Source organism: Frieseomelitta varia, unplaced genomic scaffold (genome assembly GCF_011392965.1).
Source record: "Frieseomelitta varia isolate USP_RPSP 00005682 unplaced genomic scaffold, Fvar_1.2 scaffold_227, whole genome shotgun sequence".
NCBI lineage: Eukaryota > Metazoa > Arthropoda > Insecta > Hymenoptera > Apidae > Frieseomelitta > Frieseomelitta varia.
Window position 1 is genome coordinate 87,290 of NW_025109954.1, and position 19,399 is coordinate 106,688.

General features: G+C 33.3%; 4 protein-coding genes and 2 long non-coding RNA genes across 8 annotated transcripts in view; 4 read left to right on the forward strand and 2 right to left on the reverse strand.

Annotated features, from left to right (window-relative positions):
* The window catches only part of LOC122527558 (proteoglycan Cow), a gene marked incomplete at its 5' end in the record, with an annotated part of 84,366 nt that extends 76,064 nt beyond the window's left edge, over positions 1–8,302 (forward strand). Inside the window, 4 exons of the mRNA XM_043651845.1 lie at positions 469–685; positions 3,909–4,068; positions 5,207–5,433; positions 5,511–8,302. Coding sequence (XP_043507780.1) covers positions 469–685; positions 3,909–4,068; positions 5,207–5,433; positions 5,511–5,641 — 735 coding nt within the window. The remainder of the gene's footprint in view (positions 1–468; positions 686–3,908; positions 4,069–5,206; positions 5,434–5,510) is intronic.
* Positions 8,303–8,356: 54 nt separating this feature from the next.
* On the reverse strand, positions 8,357–10,368 carry LOC122527583 (alcohol dehydrogenase class-3). The gene is made up of 7 exons (XM_043651903.1): positions 10,212–10,368; positions 9,708–9,951; positions 9,417–9,637; positions 9,132–9,348; positions 8,927–9,057; positions 8,566–8,840; positions 8,357–8,490 (listed from the first exon to the last, which is right to left on the reverse strand). Exons 1-7 carry the CDS (start codon positions 10,230–10,232, stop codon positions 8,466–8,468), a joined length of 1,134 nt encoding a protein of 377 aa, XP_043507838.1. The 5' UTR covers positions 10,233–10,368; the 3' UTR covers positions 8,357–8,465.
* Positions 10,369–11,052: 684 nt separating this feature from the next.
* LOC122527586 lies at positions 11,053–11,600 on the forward strand. The gene is made up of 2 exons (XR_006306369.1): positions 11,053–11,269; positions 11,408–11,600. It is a non-coding gene; the product is annotated as an uncharacterized LOC122527586 (long non-coding RNA).
* On the reverse strand, positions 11,244–13,248 carry LOC122527584 (phosphatidylinositol-glycan biosynthesis class F protein). Of its 3 annotated transcripts, XM_043651905.1 has the most exons (3): positions 12,623–13,242; positions 12,160–12,260; positions 11,244–12,089 (listed from the first exon to the last, which is right to left on the reverse strand). In XM_043651905.1, exon 3 carries the CDS (start codon positions 12,069–12,071, stop codon positions 11,373–11,375), a length of 699 nt encoding a protein of 232 aa, XP_043507840.1. In that variant the 5' UTR covers positions 12,072–12,089; positions 12,160–12,260; positions 12,623–13,242; the 3' UTR covers positions 11,244–11,372. The 3 variants fall into 3 exon arrangements, with proteins under 3 accessions (XP_043507840.1, XP_043507839.1, XP_043507841.1); XM_043651904.1 differs by lacking the exon at positions 12,160–12,260 and having other exon boundaries at positions 12,623–13,248; XM_043651906.1 differs by lacking the exon at positions 12,623–13,242 and having other exon boundaries at positions 12,160–12,331.
* A 612-nt stretch (positions 13,249–13,860) lies between these two features.
* On the forward strand, positions 13,861–15,476 carry LOC122527585. The gene is made up of 3 exons (XR_006306368.1): positions 13,861–14,670; positions 14,765–14,925; positions 15,014–15,476. It is a non-coding gene; the product is annotated as an uncharacterized LOC122527585 (long non-coding RNA).
* A 521-nt stretch (positions 15,477–15,997) lies between these two features.
* LOC122527572 lies at positions 15,998–18,766 on the forward strand. The gene is made up of 4 exons (XM_043651868.1): positions 15,998–16,128; positions 16,765–16,964; positions 18,219–18,362; positions 18,547–18,766. Exons 1-4 carry the CDS (start codon positions 16,122–16,124, stop codon positions 18,631–18,633), a joined length of 438 nt encoding a protein of 145 aa, XP_043507803.1. The 5' UTR covers positions 15,998–16,121; the 3' UTR covers positions 18,634–18,766.
* Positions 18,767–19,399: the final 633 nt, after the last annotated feature.

The following is a 19,399-nucleotide window of genomic DNA, read 5'->3' on the forward strand; positions in this document are numbered from 1 at the left end:
GCATGGTATATTCTGTTTAAATGTTTATATGCTATTATTTGTTTAATTGTTGAAAATTATATGTGATAATTGTTTGGTTAAATTTTACTTTGAGTAAGCCAAAAATGCACGTTTTATTTTAAAAATACAAAACAAACACAACTCTAACATCTACTGATTTAAATTTTTACCTGAGAACTTCTGAATGACACTTCTTTCTGTGATTTTTCTGAATAATACTTTCTTCTTTACAGACAAGGTGTGCTCCCTTCCGCCATTGTTCTCGTTTAAAAATCGATCGTGAGAAATATATCGATTATCGTTCGAGAATCGTAGGAAGTGTATTTATGTATTTCACTAATTTACCCAATACGCGCGCATTTCGCACGAAATATCAACTAATAAAAAATAAAAAAATTCTAGTCTAAGTCGGTAAATTAATATCTTCGATTTAAATTCAATAGAAATTTTTTACTTATCTCGTTTCAGGCACTAGCCGGAAGTAAATACGACGACAAGCATCTGATGAGCAACGAGGTAATGGAGAAGACACCGTCCCCGTTGAAATCGACCTACAATTCTCAATCATCGCGAAACTCTGATTGCCCGCCGTCATCCAAACCCGCAATGGCGAATCGTCTGTTGGATTGGTTTTCCGTCGTGATGGCTGACTCTAAACACCGTCGTCAACATCCTAAACCGAAAGGTACGAATGTACATACAGGCACTGGGAACTGGGTCAGTCTTGAGTTTGTACCTTACGATATGTCGGCTCAATTGAATTTCGATAATTAATACTGCGGGGAGTCGTGAGTCCTTGAACTTTCTCTGACATTCCTGGTTATTTCAGTCGAATGATCACTGAAAAAATTATAAGCAGTTAGAAAATTAATAGAAAAGTGAATTATATGTATATATTGTAAGATAGGTTTTTATCTCAATGTCTGAAACAATTTTTTTAATTCAGGAAGAAGTTGTGGAAATTGTATTCAATTATTTTAATTAGTATTGATAATTTTCTTTCATCTGTATTTATTGGAAATAACAAAGAAGGATAATAATTAACCCTTTGATATTGGACAGTGCATATAAGCAAAGCTAAATCTTAATTGTAATGCACATTTTAATGCACTTTGCTAGAAAATCAGAAATTAACACAAGGTCTATAGTTCTATTTTTTATTATTAGTCATTAGTCAATTCCAGAAAGAATTTATTATTACCGATAAATTAAAAGAGTATAAACAAGTTAATGGATCGGTATATTATAACAGAAGAATTTGAGTGAGATTATTAATAGTGCGAAGAAGATTTCAGTGGTTGTTAATTACACTTTGAAAATAGATAGTCGATCTGTTCCTCAAGTAATGAGCAAAATGCTCGCATCGGGCGATAATTTCAGTTAATTTTAGTCGCGTAAACAATAGTCGGGCATAAAAATCGCGTGACCACTGTAACGATAATTGCTGCGCGTGGCATGCTTAACAGCCGGTAGAAACGGAAACGGCGGTGACGTGCTAAAAGTTGCCTTAATTATCAGTGAACTGCACATGCGATGACGTGGCGCAACGAATTAGGGACATAGGTAACGGCCATCGAAATTCTTGCACAGTCACTCGTGTTGTCGTGAACGACGTGTAGCGACAACAAACTAGTTCGGAAATCGTGAACTTGCTTCTAAATTATGTTTCCACTGACGATAATCGTGCGAAATTCTTCCTTAAGGGGCAATTTGGAATCTTTGAGAGGTCCATTGGAAAATTGAATAAAAAAAGGTCTAACATAATACAGAGAATAATCAAATTCCTAATTTTCATAATACATTCGTGAGAAATATAAAAGTGAAATTTTACTATTTTTACTTTATAATAAAGTTTTATGCTACTTAAAAAAAGGCAATATTTTACTACAAATAGACTCTTAAAATATTCACAATATTTTTTACTCTTAATTTTTATGTTTAACTTAATTTCGATTTGTATTTATATTTAAATTTCTTCAACCCTTATATTTTTATTTTGTTGTTATAAAATATGTTGTTTCTCGAGTATTTGAAATAAAAACTCTGTTTGGAAGAAAGATTACGATGACGTAATAGTGGGCTTACAGAGTTAAGACAGTCTCTAAGCTATTTAATCCCTATGGAGATGATTCCCGAGTTGTCAAGTACGACTCGGATGGCTGGTGATTCGTGAAAGCCCGTTAAAACGGTTCCTGAATCACCAGTCCCGATTAGAACGATCATCAAACCGATAATCCAGTCGCAATGACCCTAGAGTCGATACCGACACACTCCTGACACACCAAACCAAAGTCATTCATGATCGCTAGTATTAAAACAGATATTGGTAAAGTTACTGTTTTTTACAAATTTCCCTAAAATTAATGAAATTCATACATATAAGATAATTTGAAAATCAAAAATTTCAACAATCAATCCTTCAGTTGTCATTCTTTTGTTTGATAATACAAATGTTTGATGTCATGGTTTATCGTTATTGATTTTTCTGTTAATAAATGCCAAATAAAACGGATTTTATATTAAAAATATACATGTTTCATCAATGAGTGAAACGTTTTCATTTAATAATTTCATTTACGAGTACGGAAATAATTCTGACTCGAGATACGTTTATCTTTTGTTGTAACTTGTTATTTATATTTAAAACAAATATTTGTACCTTGATGTTTAAATATACCTTATAAATATTTAAAATCTAAACTTTTGCCATTTTAAAACACACTAAAGTTTAACTTTAGCCAAAAATTAACTTTCTCAAATTAAGATTTTTAGGACTTCTAATTTAACTCTTCATTCCACACTTTCATCATTGAAAATGCTCTAAATTACGTAAATCAAAGCTACTCAAATTCTATAATATACAAAACTGATGGAATATTCTTATATAAAAATTAATTTTTACAAAATCTCTTAACCATTCGAGGAATTGAGAGGATTATCTTATCTCGTTGAGCAGCAATACGTTAAACATTGTTCGAAAATCGTCGTTGGCTACAAACTTGAGAATGATCATGCCTCTCGTTGTAGAAACCTCGACGATTGAAGTGAATATACAAGATACTAATTGCTCCACATGAAAAGGGTGGTTTTGAGGCATTACAACGCTCACGATTCGGCATAGTTCGGAACTGTCCCACGTCACTACACGCTATTCGACTTCGATACAATCACCAGTACGAAACGGGAATTGTCCCGTTCAAATCGCTTCCCCTTCGATTATTCGAGTCTATCTCCGTCGATATTGTTTCCAATTTCTAACATTTATCAATGAAATTAAAAACTACGTATTTAATACTTTATAAAAATTCATTTATCTGCTCGAATTTTTCCACCAATCTTTTATAATTTTCATCACTTTCGCTTGTAACTAAAGAGTTTTTAATGATATTATTATATTATTATATAATATAGTAGACTATACGATATAGTATATTACATATACAATATAATACTGAGTTTTATTAGCACTATTACGAAACTCGCCCATTATGATTATATTGGCAAGATTCGAAATAAATGAAGAAATTACAAGATATTTCGCAGAGATCAAGAAAGTATTTAAACAATCAATTATTCATTATATTCAGTGGGATCAGATTATACATTAATGTTTTAACTAATTATAAATAATTGTAACTTTTACATATATTTTCAATTTGGTTTCAAATGTTAACAAGATGAAATTTCAAAACATAACATACACGAACATGATATTCCTCTGCAAGTAGCATACCTCTTACGAGCCAGTGTAACCACGTTCGTCCCGCAGTTACTTTTATTTATCATAAATAAAATGGTAACCATGGGTGTCTCTGATGTAGAGATGCAGCGATATTTATATTTCATCTGCGTCTATCTACAGTGACGCAGCCATCGGAATTCATATTTCATTCGTCCACCGTTTCCAGGTCACTTCCCCATCGGTTGCCAGAGCGAGGTCAGGTGGATGTTCGGACATTTGGACAGCGACAACGACGGCAGGCTCTCTCTTTCCGAGTTGTACGGCCTGGAGCATGATCAGAACGAGCCGTGTCTGAAACCGTTCCTCGACGGCTGCGACACCGACGGGTAAGAACATGACTTCCGGCCACGCGATTATTCCATCCACGTATCCTCCCGCCATGTTGTAAACCGTTTGTCACATCGCGGCGAATTTTTCCTCCCCCTTTCTTTCTTTCCATTTGTTTTCTTTTTTTCTTCTTCTTTTTTTTTTCTTTTTTTCTATGTAATAAAACCCTCGTCCGCTGCTTATAAATCATTAAACTCCGCGGATACGTGACCTGAAAAGAGAGCGAGAGGAGAAACGAGGAAGAAGATAGAGAAACCCTTTCAGTTTTTAATACCTTCGAGGGGCTTGACGCTCGAGCGTAATAGGTCTCGAGCGTACGTGCCTCCGAAGCGGAGTGGGCTGGTCGTTAAGAGCCTGGCACATGGATCGTGTGTGAAACTTTCGTCCCGAGTCAATTGCTTTTTGCTCCGTATGCATACCAGGCAAATAAGGAACGATGCCTCGTTGCGTTTGTTACACCCTCAAGAAGTAGAATTTCCGTTCTCAGGGCGTAGAGATTAAGTCGAGATATTAAGGGGTTGTTACGCAACCTCCATGGAAGGTTTCTCTCGCCATTCTGGGACAGTGAACTCTGTTACCTGGAATGTCGGTCGTTTCGTACAGTTAATTCATAGTAACTTCTTGATGTAATACTGTAAATGCGATGCATTCCTTTGGTATCTATGATGCGAATCAAATGTAGCAGATCAAAGGCATTGAGGATCTAATTACTGAATAGAGGGAGCATATTAGCGGAAATGAAGATCGAATTTGCTCGAGTAGGTAATTCTCGACTGACTTTAAGATCCAAGTAAAATAATTTATTCGAAAAAGGAAGAGATGTCTGAGTAACAAAACTCTCGCAATTACCATCAATCGTTATTCGCAGTATGTTTTATAGTTATATAGTTTTCAATACGCAATGTAGTTTCTACAATCTCCTATAACTTTGAGTGCGTTCTTATCTAACACAATTAAATTATTTTAAAAATCAAAACACAATGCATTCCAAAAGCAACATGTAAATCTAAACCAATTTAATCATCGCAGTTCCAGTGTTAAAATCAATAAAAATCCCTTTTCAATCAAAAGATATATTTGCTACCTACAGAAATAATTCCACATTGCTAGAAATAAACCACATTCAACAATTTCCAGAGACATCTTCGTAAATGGTCCCGAATGGTGCGGATGTTTCTCAAAGGCTGAACGTCCATGCGCCGCTGTACGTAAGCGATCATCCCCTGACGTTGCACCTGCATGCGATTCCCGAGGGTATTACCGAAGTACCCAGTGTCACCGTGGTTTGGGACTCTGCTGGTGTGTAGATCCCCATGGTGTTGAATTCGCCGGAACTAGAACACGTGGCAGCAAGCCAGATTGCGGTAAGTGTCTTTCAATTGCCAAAAGAAATGCTCTTTCGAACGATTATTATTACTTCACTCGTACGTTGATATTTCAGACACGATCGTGAACAAGATCAGCAGCGGAGGATTAAAGACAAACAGCGTGGACCTGGACGACGACGAGGACGGCGGTACAGATTCTGCTCAGGATCTCGAGGGTTCCGCCGATCAGCCGTTAGACTTCTAGACTCCTTAATATCAGCCAGTAACAGCAGCAATGGGAGCAGCACCTTAACGTGATATCGAACAGCCGGACGACGGTGTTCCCTTTGTGAAGGGGAATGAAGAACGCTTGTCCTGGTCGTCCGCTGGTTTCGAGTATCGCCGTTGTGATTGGAGGTGTCTTCAAATGAGAGACAGGTCGGCGAAGGCACGCGTGAGCCTAAAACAAAGAAGTCAGAAAAGCAACGAATAAGTACGAGGATTGATGAAGATGTGACACGAGCAGCGGATACACCCTCTGGCATCGTGGTTGCACGAATTCGGTTGCGTCCTCTTTATCGATTGGTCATGATCCTTAACCCGGGAATGATCATTTTTCAACGATTAATTTCTCGTAACAGTTCGTTCATTGAATTTGTAGATTGAATTGAAACATGGATATTTTATACGAAGGTCTTTTATACGAAAGTCTTTCTGTTTCTGGTTTTTCTTTTTCTTTTCCTTTCGTTGTTTCACGTTGGTGATTAACGTATGTAAATTGATCTGTTCGAGAACACAAGTGCCAAACGGGTTAAGAAGCTGCTGAATCAGAGAAATCGTAAGAAGCTTGTACAGTGCAATAACTAAGGGGCTACATCGTGCAATGGCAATCTCGTGTGATGCTCTATTTCGATCAAAGACCACGACAGGGGACGCGACGAAAGGATCTAACCAATGATCCTTGATCAGATACGTTGTACCCTGTGTACCCATCGAGGTACCTCCATGCACAACTCGTCTATAAATAATATAATTATATACTATTTATGCATATACAAACTAGAGGATTCGCGAGAAAGAGAGAGAGAAAGAGAGAAAGAAAGAGAGAGAAAGTAAAAGAAACAAGAAAGGAAAAAGCAGAAAGAAACAAAAAGAAAGAAGCTCATTCTTCATCGGGTAAAATTCACATGTCCACTCCACGACGTATAGAGATTATGATACCTTTAACAAGAAGAAATACAAAAACAAAAAAGAAAAAAAAGGAAAAAGAATGCTCTATGTAATTATGATTTCTAACCGCGCTAGATTAACGATATCTCGATTTATAATGTCTAAGCATAATATATATATATAAAAATATAATTATATATATATAATACTGTCTATGACTTACGATAATACAGCGGACGAAGACAAGCTGGCTGAGAGAGAAAACCTGGCTGATCGTCAGCAAATGTAAAAGATGCGTCTAACACACTCTTAGAAAGATGCACATGCTTGAAGATGTAGGATACTAAACAGAAAAAGTATTTGCATAAACCGAGTCACGAGTTATAGATTTAATTGAGCTCTCTCTTAATAACGCACCTTCGCTGATTCTTAACACAGAAAAAGAAAGCTAATATAAATTTCCGTGCTTATTTATTTTTTTCACGCTAACGATTAGTCCTCTTTCATCACTTTTGTCTTTATCTTTTTTAATTTTCTTTTCTCTCGTAGCCATCTTGCGTTGCGAGGTTTAATGTAAGATATACTGCATAAAAAAAGAATGACCTATTTCATACTCGCTAACTACTGAATCGTAGTTCAATCACGACGAGAAATTTTTTTTAATCATTATTTTCATGGATTGTAATTAATATTTGACCTTTTCTTGTATCAATAAACACATGTAATTGATTTCCACCGCTAAGAACTATTTCTTCTTTATCTGTAGTAATTTTATATAATTTATAATACAACAACCAAGGATGAAGAACATTTTTATAATGTTCAACGAACATGTCGTGATTCGTCTGCGTTTATTGTAATTATAAGCATTTTTACTTGACTTTTACTTAACGAGTGTGTGGTACACCGTAGGTACTAGAGTATAACATGTAATCCGTAGAAAAACTGATCGGTGTGACTATGTGAATATGCCCTAGTATTAGAAGGCAATTTACGTAGGAATAGCCAGTGCAAATTATACCTATCTCTCATCTAGAACAAACATGGAGATTAATTTTCAAATACATTTTATTTCACTGTACTCGTTGAAATTCAAATCATTTAGCTGTCTGATATATTATTGATTAGAGTTACATGTACTCTGAATTTCAGTACTTACATTTTTATCAAATATCTGTATTTTTTTTCCCAAACAATCAATGGTATATCGAGTAGATAACATCATTACAATGTACACTAAAAATAAATTGTATGTTTTACCATTCTACGTAAACTGACAGAGAATAAAGTTTTTGCATTTTAACAACTAACGTAATAGGTGCCGCATCACTTTGAAACATTTAAAGTAACATAAAATAAGAATTCGTAGAAACTCTCCGTGCCATTAAACATTTGGTGTACGGGAACCTCGTCCGCGATGAATTAATCAATTAACGTGTATACTCTTTGCTATGTTGAGCGCAATTTATATTCCGCCTGAATTATTATTATACCGTCGACCTAGATTAACAAGCATATTAACTTCAAGCAAACATACATAGTTTTACCAAAAGTCTTGCATATTGTATATACATAATTATATACAATGAAAAATCATCGTCTATGATCTTCGTACCGTGATGATTTTGTAAGGTATGCACCTGGTCAAAGCGTAAAGAATTTTTACTTCATTCCAGAGCTACTATTAATATTTCACCAAATTGGTATTGTACATGTGGCTGTAAGAATTCTTTATGAATAAAGATTGTTGTAGAAATCTGGAGGTGTCAGTTACTTTCAACCTAATTAATTACAAGTATAAAAAAGTATGTTCATAAAGAAATATATTAACTTTATTTGTAAAGAGTATTACAAAACATTAGATGTGTTCAAGCCATAGTTGAAATATAAACAATATAAAACCCAGTAAAAATTTTTTTTTAGTATTTGAGCACTACTCTTACGCTGCAATTAAATAAAATTTATATTAGGAAAATATACTTCGAACAACTTCTTAAACGAAAATTATTGACAACTCACCAGTCGCCTAAGCGCAATAACTCGAATCCCTCGTTAATCTTTTCAAAAGGAAGAGTATGTGTAATAAATTCATCGAGAAGTAACTTCTTTGCCATGTAATCTTGTACTAATTGAGGAACACTGTCTTTAGATTTCCATCCACCAAACGCAGTTCCTTTCCACACGCGTCCCGTTACCAGTTGGAATGGACGGGTGCTGATTTCTTGACCAGCTGCAGCTACACCCACTATAACGGATGTACCCCAACCTTTATGACAAGACTCCAATGCAGCTCTCTAAATATAAAAAATATTACTCTTTTATAAATAAAATCAGTAAAAAAATATCCAGTAATTTATTACAATTTTGTTTAAAAACTTACCATTGTATTCACATCACCAATACATTCAAAAGTAAAATCTAATCCACCATCAGTTAATTCTATCAGCACTTCCTGAATCGGTTTATCATGATCCTTAGGATTAACAAACTCAGTACATCCAAACGTTTTAGCTTGAAAAAATAAATTGATTTTATTATCTATCAACATTTTTCATGAAAAACTTCAATAAATTCTTTTATCTTACCTAGTTCGAATTTAGTTGAATTGATATCTATTCCAATAATACGATTGGCACCAGCTTGCTTACAACCAAATGCAACTGCCAATCCAACTGCACCCAATCCCCATATAGCACATGAACTTCCAGGCGTTACATTAGCAGTGTTCAGAGCAGCACCATATCCAGTAGATACTCCACATGCTAGCAAACATACTTTATCAAGTGGTGCAACAGGATCAATCTGAATTACATAATGTTTTTAGATAATGTTTGACAACAACAAGAAATATCTACAAAAATTAGAAGTACCTTAGCAAGAGAAATGTCTGCCACTACAGTATATTCAGAGAAAGTAGAACAACCCATGAAATGACTAATGAGTTGACCTCTGCAGGTAAATCTAGAAGTACCATCAGGCATTACACCTTTACCTTGCGTAGCACGAATTTTGCCACATAAATTTGTACTTGGATGTTTGCAGAATTTGCATTCTCTGCATTGGGGAATATATAATGGAATCACATGATCACCTGTAATTTATATATAAAATTTTTCAGTAATTAAATATGCAATAACACGGAATGTAATAGAATATAATACCAGGTTTAAATTCTGTAACTCCTTCTCCAATACTTTCAACAATACCACTGCCTTCATGACCAAGAATACAAGGAAAACTCCCTTCTGGGTCTAACCCACTCATAGTATAAGCATCAGTGTGGCACAAAGCCACAGCTACAACTTTTACTCTAACTTCATGAGCTTTTGGAGGTGCAACTTCGACTTCTTCCAGTGCGAGAGGCTGTTTGCTCCCCCATGCCACAGCAGCTCTACATTTGATTACCTAACAAGCAAAATTATTTTAATTCATCATTTGTTTGATTATATATTATGTATTCATAATTTCTATCTTTAACTTAAGCAAAAAAGATAATTATCAAAGTTACGTATAAAAAGCTACATTTTCTCAATGTAGTTTTTTTTAATTAATTGAAGATTGCTTCTATATAATCGGCTTATTGTAACAAATGAATTAGTTACAATTATACTACCTACTTTAATCACAACAATGAACCAAGTAATATATAATGAAAAAATCAATACCTTTCCAGTGGTACTCGACATTATTCTAAAATATAATTATTAACTAACGGCGGAAAGAAGAGCAAAAAATCGAACAATACCACGAAGGATATTAATCACACTGATAGCGATATCTTCAACGATAAAATGAATTTAAGGCCATGGTTTGCACAGTTTCTATGTAGCGACCGCTACCACCGCGCTATTTGAAACTTTTCCTGCAAGCCTAACCTCGCCTCATTATGCAAACAAATCACACAAATATCTACAAACTAATAATATCAATCTTCAAGCGAGTTAAAGGGCACTCCAAGCCCAAGGTACTGCAGACAAGACATCCTGACTAATTTAAAAAAAAAAAAAAGAAGGATATTGATAGACTAAAAGAATTACGTATATTTTGCGAACCTACGGCAGAATCCTGCCTTACCAACTCAGGTTCCTACATCTATTTTAATACTACTGGCAGTAGTTTACTCTAAAATCTTATAAAGATCTGTATTTATACATTGACTAATAGGAATTTATAAAATTTGAATGCACGATTTCTAAATGTATTGAATGTAATAATTTTTTAATACAACTCAAATAAATCTCTTATTCAATATATTAATGTCAATAATTAACATTTGATTTCTGTAATTTTTAAATACAAAAACAAAATTAGATGAAGTATTTGGCATATTTTGGAAATAGTATTTAACAAAATTTGTATTTACATAATTTATTGATCACAGTGTTTCAATAAAAAAGTTTATAACAATTTTTATTGGAACAAAATTTTAATCTGACACTTTGATTTCACGCATTATCACGTTATTACATCAGAAGCTTTATGTAATTTGACCTAACATGACATTTATCAAAGATAAAACTTATTTTGTACAGAAAAATGTTTATTCTATCGAGTTGTTTTCCGCAAATTTATACATCTATTTCTTAACATGTTTATTTTTCATATTGCATTGTACAAAATATCAAATTATATAAAGTCATTTCTCAGTGAGACTAGAATGACAAGAATTATTTATTCTGAGTTGAGTTATTTGTTTCAAATTGAGTCATTTGTTCAAAACTATGTTAGTATAAGAGATCACTTTGTTACAAACATGTTTGTATAAAATTTGTCAATTCTATAATGTTCAATTTTAGCTATTTGTCTAAGTGTATAATCACTGATATTTATCTATGAACTTTTTTACCTAATCTTAACATAGGTAGTGTTTTTACAAGAGTAATAAAATGTGCAACTGTATAACCAAGAAGAGCACCTAAAACACATGGAATTGGCCAAGCTTGCCATGGTCGATCCCAGTCTAATGGAATCACAATAGCACCTAACCATGTACCTAAGAGAGTAGCTTGAATATTTGTCTTCAAAGCATCAATTAAAACATTGCCTTTCTGTAATTGTCCTCCTGTTATTATTTCTATTGCACCATCCACTCCTAAATGGAAACTTGCAGGAATAAACGTGAGTGTAATCAAAGTGGCAGTAAGCATAGTAGTTTCTTCATGGCGCATAAATACTGGTGCACCAAACAGTATAATTACAATGTAATATATGACGGACAAAAGAAAACCAGCTAAAAGAAATTTGATAATTTCCTTCATATACTTAGACCAAGTCCTTTTATATCTTGAAGATGTTCTTAATTCAGTTTTTGTTATAAGTGTTGATTCAGAGTGAAACATAGGAAACATCAATTTAATTACTTCCGCAAAAAGCAGAATTAATAGTACTGGAATAAATTTATATTTTCCCACATTATATAAGTTATCATTTAGCTTAAGTAGAATCAAAATGCCAGGAAAATAAATGCAAGTAAATGAACAATATGACAATAACAACCTCTGACTCAATTTGTTTCCAACGATCATCTTTCTTATCTTCCTAACCTGTAATGGAAAATTGAAATGTATTCGTAAAAATACGAAAAAAATATAAGTACATTTAATAATTGCTTACTTGGTGCAATATAAAATAAATCCTTCCTAATTTAATACTTGATATAATACTAGTTTTGTATAATATATCGTCATGTTTTGTCACACTTTTCTTGCCTAGGCCTAATGAGATTTTTATACATGTTATTCTTCAACAAAATAATACTGTCAAGATATATAAATAAATAAAAACTACGCACAATTTCAACTTTTAACTGAATGAGAATATCTACATTGAAATAAAAAAGAATATGTTCAAATATCATACGAACATTAATACTACAAACGCAATAAAACATTTGAACTCGTTGACATAAAATAGCAATCAAGTAAATCACCATAAATGATTCTTTCTATAAAAAAAATTAGTTTTTCATCTTCTATAATTATAATCATTTCTCTCGTAATTCCCAAAACAAAACAACATTGTAAAATTTGATATATTATTATTTTTATATTTTGTATAAAATTAAATATGTTCTTACCGAACTCAACTGTAATAACTCAATAATCACAAGATTCGAAACAATAACTTGCATCAACACGTGTTGTACAGAGATAAGAAATTCCTCGAAAAAAATGTGGGTCTGATTGGTTATTTCCAATCCATTCTTAAATTTAAGAATATCTATTGGTTGAGAATGTCACGCAGATCAAACAAAAGCTAGTGGATCGGTTACTGAAAGAAGGAACTGTTTCCTTTGCTCTTGCAGGACTTTTCATTTTTGTACATAGATACAGCTATAAATAACTGAAAATATACAATTTGCAATTCGTGGATGGTACTAAGGGTGAAATTTCTGTAGCGGATGATTTTATGTATAATGTGAGGTTATAAAGGATATAGAAGGTGGAGTGTATTCGTCTTCGAGTTACCGCCAGATTCATCAATAGGGTTGATGTCGGCGACCCCTAACCTCAGACGCTTGATTTATTAGGAACCTCTAGCTTGCGCCAAGAAACGGCACCCATTCTAGAGGTGCAATCTTAACCTAGACATCGCACTTGATCCGTAGCTAAGCGGCATCCACTTACGATTTGTAATATTCGTGCCTTTGGTATACTAAGGCTGGACGTGCTAGCCGCTAGAGGCATTAAAATACTAGCATCGCACAGCGGTAAAACGGTGGAACTAATTTTTGTCCTTGTCACACGCTATTACTCTCCTTGTCTACCGCGCAAATATATATCTCTTTGTCACACACTATCGCTCTCCTTGTCTATCGTGTCTATATGTCTGTCCTTGTTGCACGCTAGTGCTCTCTTTGTCTAATGACGCTAGACAAGGAAAGCAATAGTGTGCGACAAGGACATCTTTCGATCTATTGAAAAAAAAATTCAATTTTTTAGACACACGTTTTTCTAGGACAAAACACACATAGAAAGAAAGCAGGGAGCCTAATTCTAAGGAGGCATATAAAAAAGTTCGAAAATTATTCCCCTTAATTAGGTTTTTTTCGTAATTAGTGCGAACTGTCACAAAATGGACATGGTGGTGCCATCTAGCGGTAACTCAGTGGTACTAATTATTTATAAAAATACTTATTTCTACATTTTACGGGTCAAATGGGGTATGAAAAGAAAGCTAAGAGTCTAATTAGGGTAATACAATCACAAAAGTTCACAATTCATTTCGCTAAATTAGGTTTTTTCGCAAAATTTCTGTTTTACGGGGTAAGAAACACTAGCGCCGCGTTGTGACAGACCGGTGGAACTAAACGCTCTATAACCATATAAGGAAAATCATTAATTTTACTTTTTCACGCTACTAATTTGCACTCCACGAGCACATATTTCAAAGATAATGCTATCAGTTACGTTCGCAAATAAATCTAAATCTAATATTCAGTATAGTTTGCACGAAATTATGCACTCACTACTGGCACTATGCTAACGTAAACGAAATTGAAACATTCTTTATATACGTAAACTATATTTAAACGAAACATAAAACGCAAGCTTAGAGTCTCTAAAATCGGAGACGCAACCATAACAGTTCACAAATGGTTCCTCTTAATTAATTTCTTCTCGTAATTTGTGGAAAAACTGTCACCTGTCAATGTTAGAGGCAATAGCGGCGCCATCTTTTCTGTTACATATAACTTTGTTTTTAATATTCATTTTTAATTTATCCATTTATGATATTTTACAGATTGTTGGACAGAATGGAGGTTAGACCGTACTGTGTGTTGGATGTACATAAACAGTTTGAAGTATTTACCAGTGTTGGTAAGACAATGATGGAACACTGCTGATAGTAAAGTCAGTGTAAAGATCACAACTCATTACGTTAGCTCTATCCTTTGTCAAGCATAAATTTCTTAAGAATAAATTATACGACGCTGAAAATATACAAGTACATCCAGCATTCCATGAAGTGATAGTCTTGTATCAAATAGATGATACAAAATCAGAACTTATATTGTCACCTAATCATCCATTAGAATCAGCTACTGTTAAATATGAACAATACGCAGGTAGAGCAAATTTGAGGAATTGTCACATCCAGTGATCTATATTTCTGGTACACCAGGTAATAATTTATTAATTTAAACTATAATTATCAATTAAATTATATTTATATTTGGATTAAATAATTAAGGAAATATTTTATTCCCTTTTCATAGAATAAATCAATACATAATAGCCTTGTATCATGGAAAAGAAATTTGGATAAAAAATTCACTGGTGTGGAAGAATGTTGTACATATTATAGTATTTTTCAAACAAATACATATCAAATACCAAAATTATCCTGTCATACGTGCCGCAAGAAATTTCATGTTTGGTAAGTTTATTATATTCTCTGTAATATTTAGTGAAATTTTGTACAATTAATACCTCTTCTGAAATTAATATTCATTTTTCTTTTTCAGCGTGGTTTAATACAAATCAAAATTTCACGTGTCCCATGTGTAGAAATACATTTTACTATGTTATACTATTTATATTAAGAATTTCTACTTTTATTTAATTTGATAAATATTTGATAAAATAATTTGACTAAATAGAAATTCCTAATATAATTAATATAACATAGTAAAATTTGTTTGTGCATATATTAAACTTACGGACATTTTTTGTATATAGAAAAATTTATCTGTACATAATAAAATTTGTTTGTACAAACATTAGATTTATGGTTTCTTGTATATAATTGTAAATTTATCTGTACATAATAAAATTTATTAGAAATTTATCTCTAGAATTACGGGCATTTTTTGTATATCTATTTTTACGTCGAACTGATGTTCGTAGAAATAGATACAAAACTTCAAAATTTTCGTATTATTTTATTAATAAAAGTCAGTAAAAATTGCCAAGAAAAGACCGTAAAAATTTTTTTTAAATTTTGCTCATTGTGTTAACGAAAGAGTGTTTTATAAATTTTTATAAAAATTAGTTTTGTATAAATTTTCCGTCCATTTGTATAACTTTTTGTAAATTATATACAGAAGGAACAATAAATTTAAATTTATAACAAATTACTTAGATTATGTTTTTTAATACCTTTTATTAGTTAATTAAGAATTATCTTTAGAAGTATGTAATATTAAATTTTTTAATTTTTAATTAGATTTTTAACATGAATAATCACTTAGTCGATAAACAAACTCCTTGATAAGAAAATATTCCAAGTCATTAATCATTTCCGGTCATATTCCGGGGAGCATATTCTGGGAAGAGCCGCCTCATCCGGTTTAACATTTTGCAGACAGTAAAGCACATATTCAAAGTTATATTGATCAAAAATTATATTATTCAAATACTTTAGGCTTGGCATTTTCTTAAATATCAGTTATAGTCAGCAAAATAGCGACTAGTCAAATCGAAACAAATAAGCAAAACATCTCAGAGCAGACAGCGGATCGTAAAGTATTAAAGAACAGAAAAAGTACGATATATGATAAGATTACAATTGCTTTTAATCAGCTGCAGTCAGAAGATAAGTTTCACTCTTTTTTGGCGAGTCAACCGATCAAGATGCCAGGTAAGTTGTACTATAATTTTATACCAGTCAATTTATTACATTAAATTTATATTCAAGTCAATCCATATTTTTAATAGACCATCGCTGTATCTCTATATATTTCCAATAGCATCTTTTTTGTTCAGGAAATTTAAACATTCTCTATTTGCAATCTCTATCTTTGGAAATATGTAACATTAAATTTTTCAATTTTTTTTCAATTGTACATTCATCCTAATAAATTGAAAGATTTACAAATTTTAATTCTTTTACTTTGCTCTCAGCAAGCAATAAAAATATTCGCTCAGAAGTTGTAAGCATTAAATGAAATAATTCTGGAAAGTTTTTTCTCGTACACATATGGGCGCCAGACACTTTTTATTTGTTATTCTCTTATCAGCCGAGAAATTGAATTCCAGAAAAGTCTTATCGAGGAATGGACGATTATCTGTAACGTTGTATATGATCCATGTTATGCCTACGCCTGTTTCACATAAGTCTTTTTTTTCTATTTTTCTGAATACGCTATATTTAAGTACTTGCAAAAATAATAATTCTCTGGCCATCACAGGCAAATATATTTTCAATCAGTGTAGTAGACATAAATTTAATAAGAAAAAAATCACGTACGACTCAAAAAAATTGCTTTGATCAAAGCTTACAGGTGGCTTAGCCGAAGCGCAGGGCAAAGCATGCCGCCCACTGCGGTTGTCGGAGGTCGTGATATAGATGGATCAACTATCTATGTCGGCAGAGCTTACCACGAGGGTGACATGCTTCCGGCAAAAGTAATCCCCGACAAAAGCGTTGCCTACGTCTGTCACAATGGTGAAGAACACCCCAAACATGACTTTGAAGTAAGTAAAACACAAAAAACTAGTGCAGTCCTTTCGTCAAAATCGTTCATTCTTTTAGAAATGATCGAGTAAAAAGCAAAAATCATTCGGTTTTTTTTTTTTTTTAATAAATAAATGTTCATTAATAACGATAATCGTTCAAAAGAACGAAAATCAAATCAATTCAGCGTCGATTATTAAAATAAATCTTAATGATTATCTTTAAAAGGAAGGAAATCTTCGAATTTTTAAATATTATAAAGTAAATTTTTGCTAAGTATAACATTCAACTGTGAGAAATTAATTTTTCACCTCGAACGATAGAGATTTTCAAGGATAAGAAAATACGACTGATTGAAAAAGAAATTACCACGTCACACCTAGTTTTACCTTCTTGCTACCCATAATCTAATCTTTTTCATCGGCGAGAAGTCCATTATCTTTATCTGTTTTTAACTTTTTATTCCAAGAACTAACGGATTAAGATGGATTACGTTCAAAAGCTATTCGGCTGAGTGGTTTCAGTAAATAATAAATTTTCCCACTAACGAGCCTAATCATCGGTGTAACCACGATCAACCTCTGTACACGCGCAAACATGGAATCGTGATTTTGTGTCAAGGCGAAGCCGTTTCGCTGCACGAAATTGAAATACGATTTGCATCAACCTTTAGCCAATTTCGAATCACACGATCGCCTTGGATTTTGAAAACGTAGAACTGATGACTCTTTACTTGCATTTGTTATCTGATTTTTTCTTTCGTTCAAATATACGTTTTGACTTATCAGTTCACGTTAATAATGAGACAAAACTGGTGAATCATACCAAATCTCCCATATTTGCTATTTTGAATAATCGACTAATTTACGAAGCTTCTTATTATTCTATGGAAAAATATAAAACATCATGTCAAAGTAGGTAGATGATCAAGCCTCGCAGAAATTAACAATGAAGTTAATCATTCGATTTCTAAGAAATTGAATTTTAATTAGAACGAAGAGTGTAAAGCATAAGGCCTCTACTTTGGCAGGACTAATTGTAAGTTCGTTCTCTTCGAAGATGCTTTTACATCATGCAGCGGGTGGGAAAGTCAGGATACTTTTGTTCTGAAAAATAGCTATTGCAACTGAGCGACTTCTAGAATTTTTAGTTCAACCCAACGCAATTCCAATGCAATATTTAAAATTAATACGTGTTTAACGACTCGGAAGTTACTCGTATAAAATTATGGAACAATGGAATGCTAAGTTCTCGTTAATTTTTATATTTCGTAGGTTTTGGCCCAAGGAGAGTTCGCATGGGAGTTTTGCAGCAACGGATCAGTCCCAAGCGATGCGGTGATGGCAGGACAGACATCCGATGGAGAACCTCTGTATGTCGGCCGTGTTCTCCATAATGGAGCCCAAACAATTGGCAAGGTCGGAGTTTACTGTTTCTTTTGCCGTACAGGAAATTTATTTACACTGATTTCAATTTCGATATAGACACATGTCACGTAAAATTGACGCACGTGTGTGTGTCTCATGACAAAAGAAAATCTCTTGAAGTTTGGAAGAAGATCTTCGAAATAAGATCATCAATGAAAATATTTTTTTCTTATAGGTTCAGCCCAGCCACGGATGCTTATACATCCCCTTCGACGGTGAAGAACTGTCCTTCAAAGACTACGAAGTGCTCGTAATTCATTAAGTATTACAAAACCAAGATTACCTGAACGACTATCACGTTTCATTTATAACAATATATTTCAACCAAAATTGTATGCACTCATCAAAATAAGTGAGAAAAATAAATAAATTATAGCTCATTCTCTTTTTATAAACTGTTTTGCTAGCCAAATATGATATTTGATAATCAAATATGACATTTGATAATCAATCGGATAAAAATGGCTGTATTAATGTTAATTAAAATTATTCATCCTGGCTCATCAACTTTTTCAAAGAACGAATTTAACAAAATCAGAAAATTTTGGCGCTAAAATTAATTATTCGCGAAACGACTTTGTATACTCAGGTGTGAAGGTGTCAATTTTGATATATTTATACTTGAGGAATCGCGCTCTCTCTGCACAAAATTTTACAAGAAAAGCTGATCTCTGGTTAATATCCCAAGTTTCAAAGTTTAATAAAGAATCGTGTTTTGCGTAAAATTACACAGAATTTTACAAGGAAAATTAATCAACAATATAATTCCTGCGAATTAACGTCACGATTGTCTCACAGACGTTGACATAAATTCATAAAGAAAAAAAAAAATCATCGCGTCAAGTATCATACGTAAAATTTGTGTTAACTAAATTAGTAACGCGTGGGATGGAAATCGGGATCGGGATGACCGGATTTCGACCGGATTTCGTCGCTTGATCATCGAGCCAGTCTGTTCCGAGTTGAAGCACGCGTTGCCAGCGGATGTGCCGGGGAAACACGAAAACAACGGGTCTGTTATACGGCTC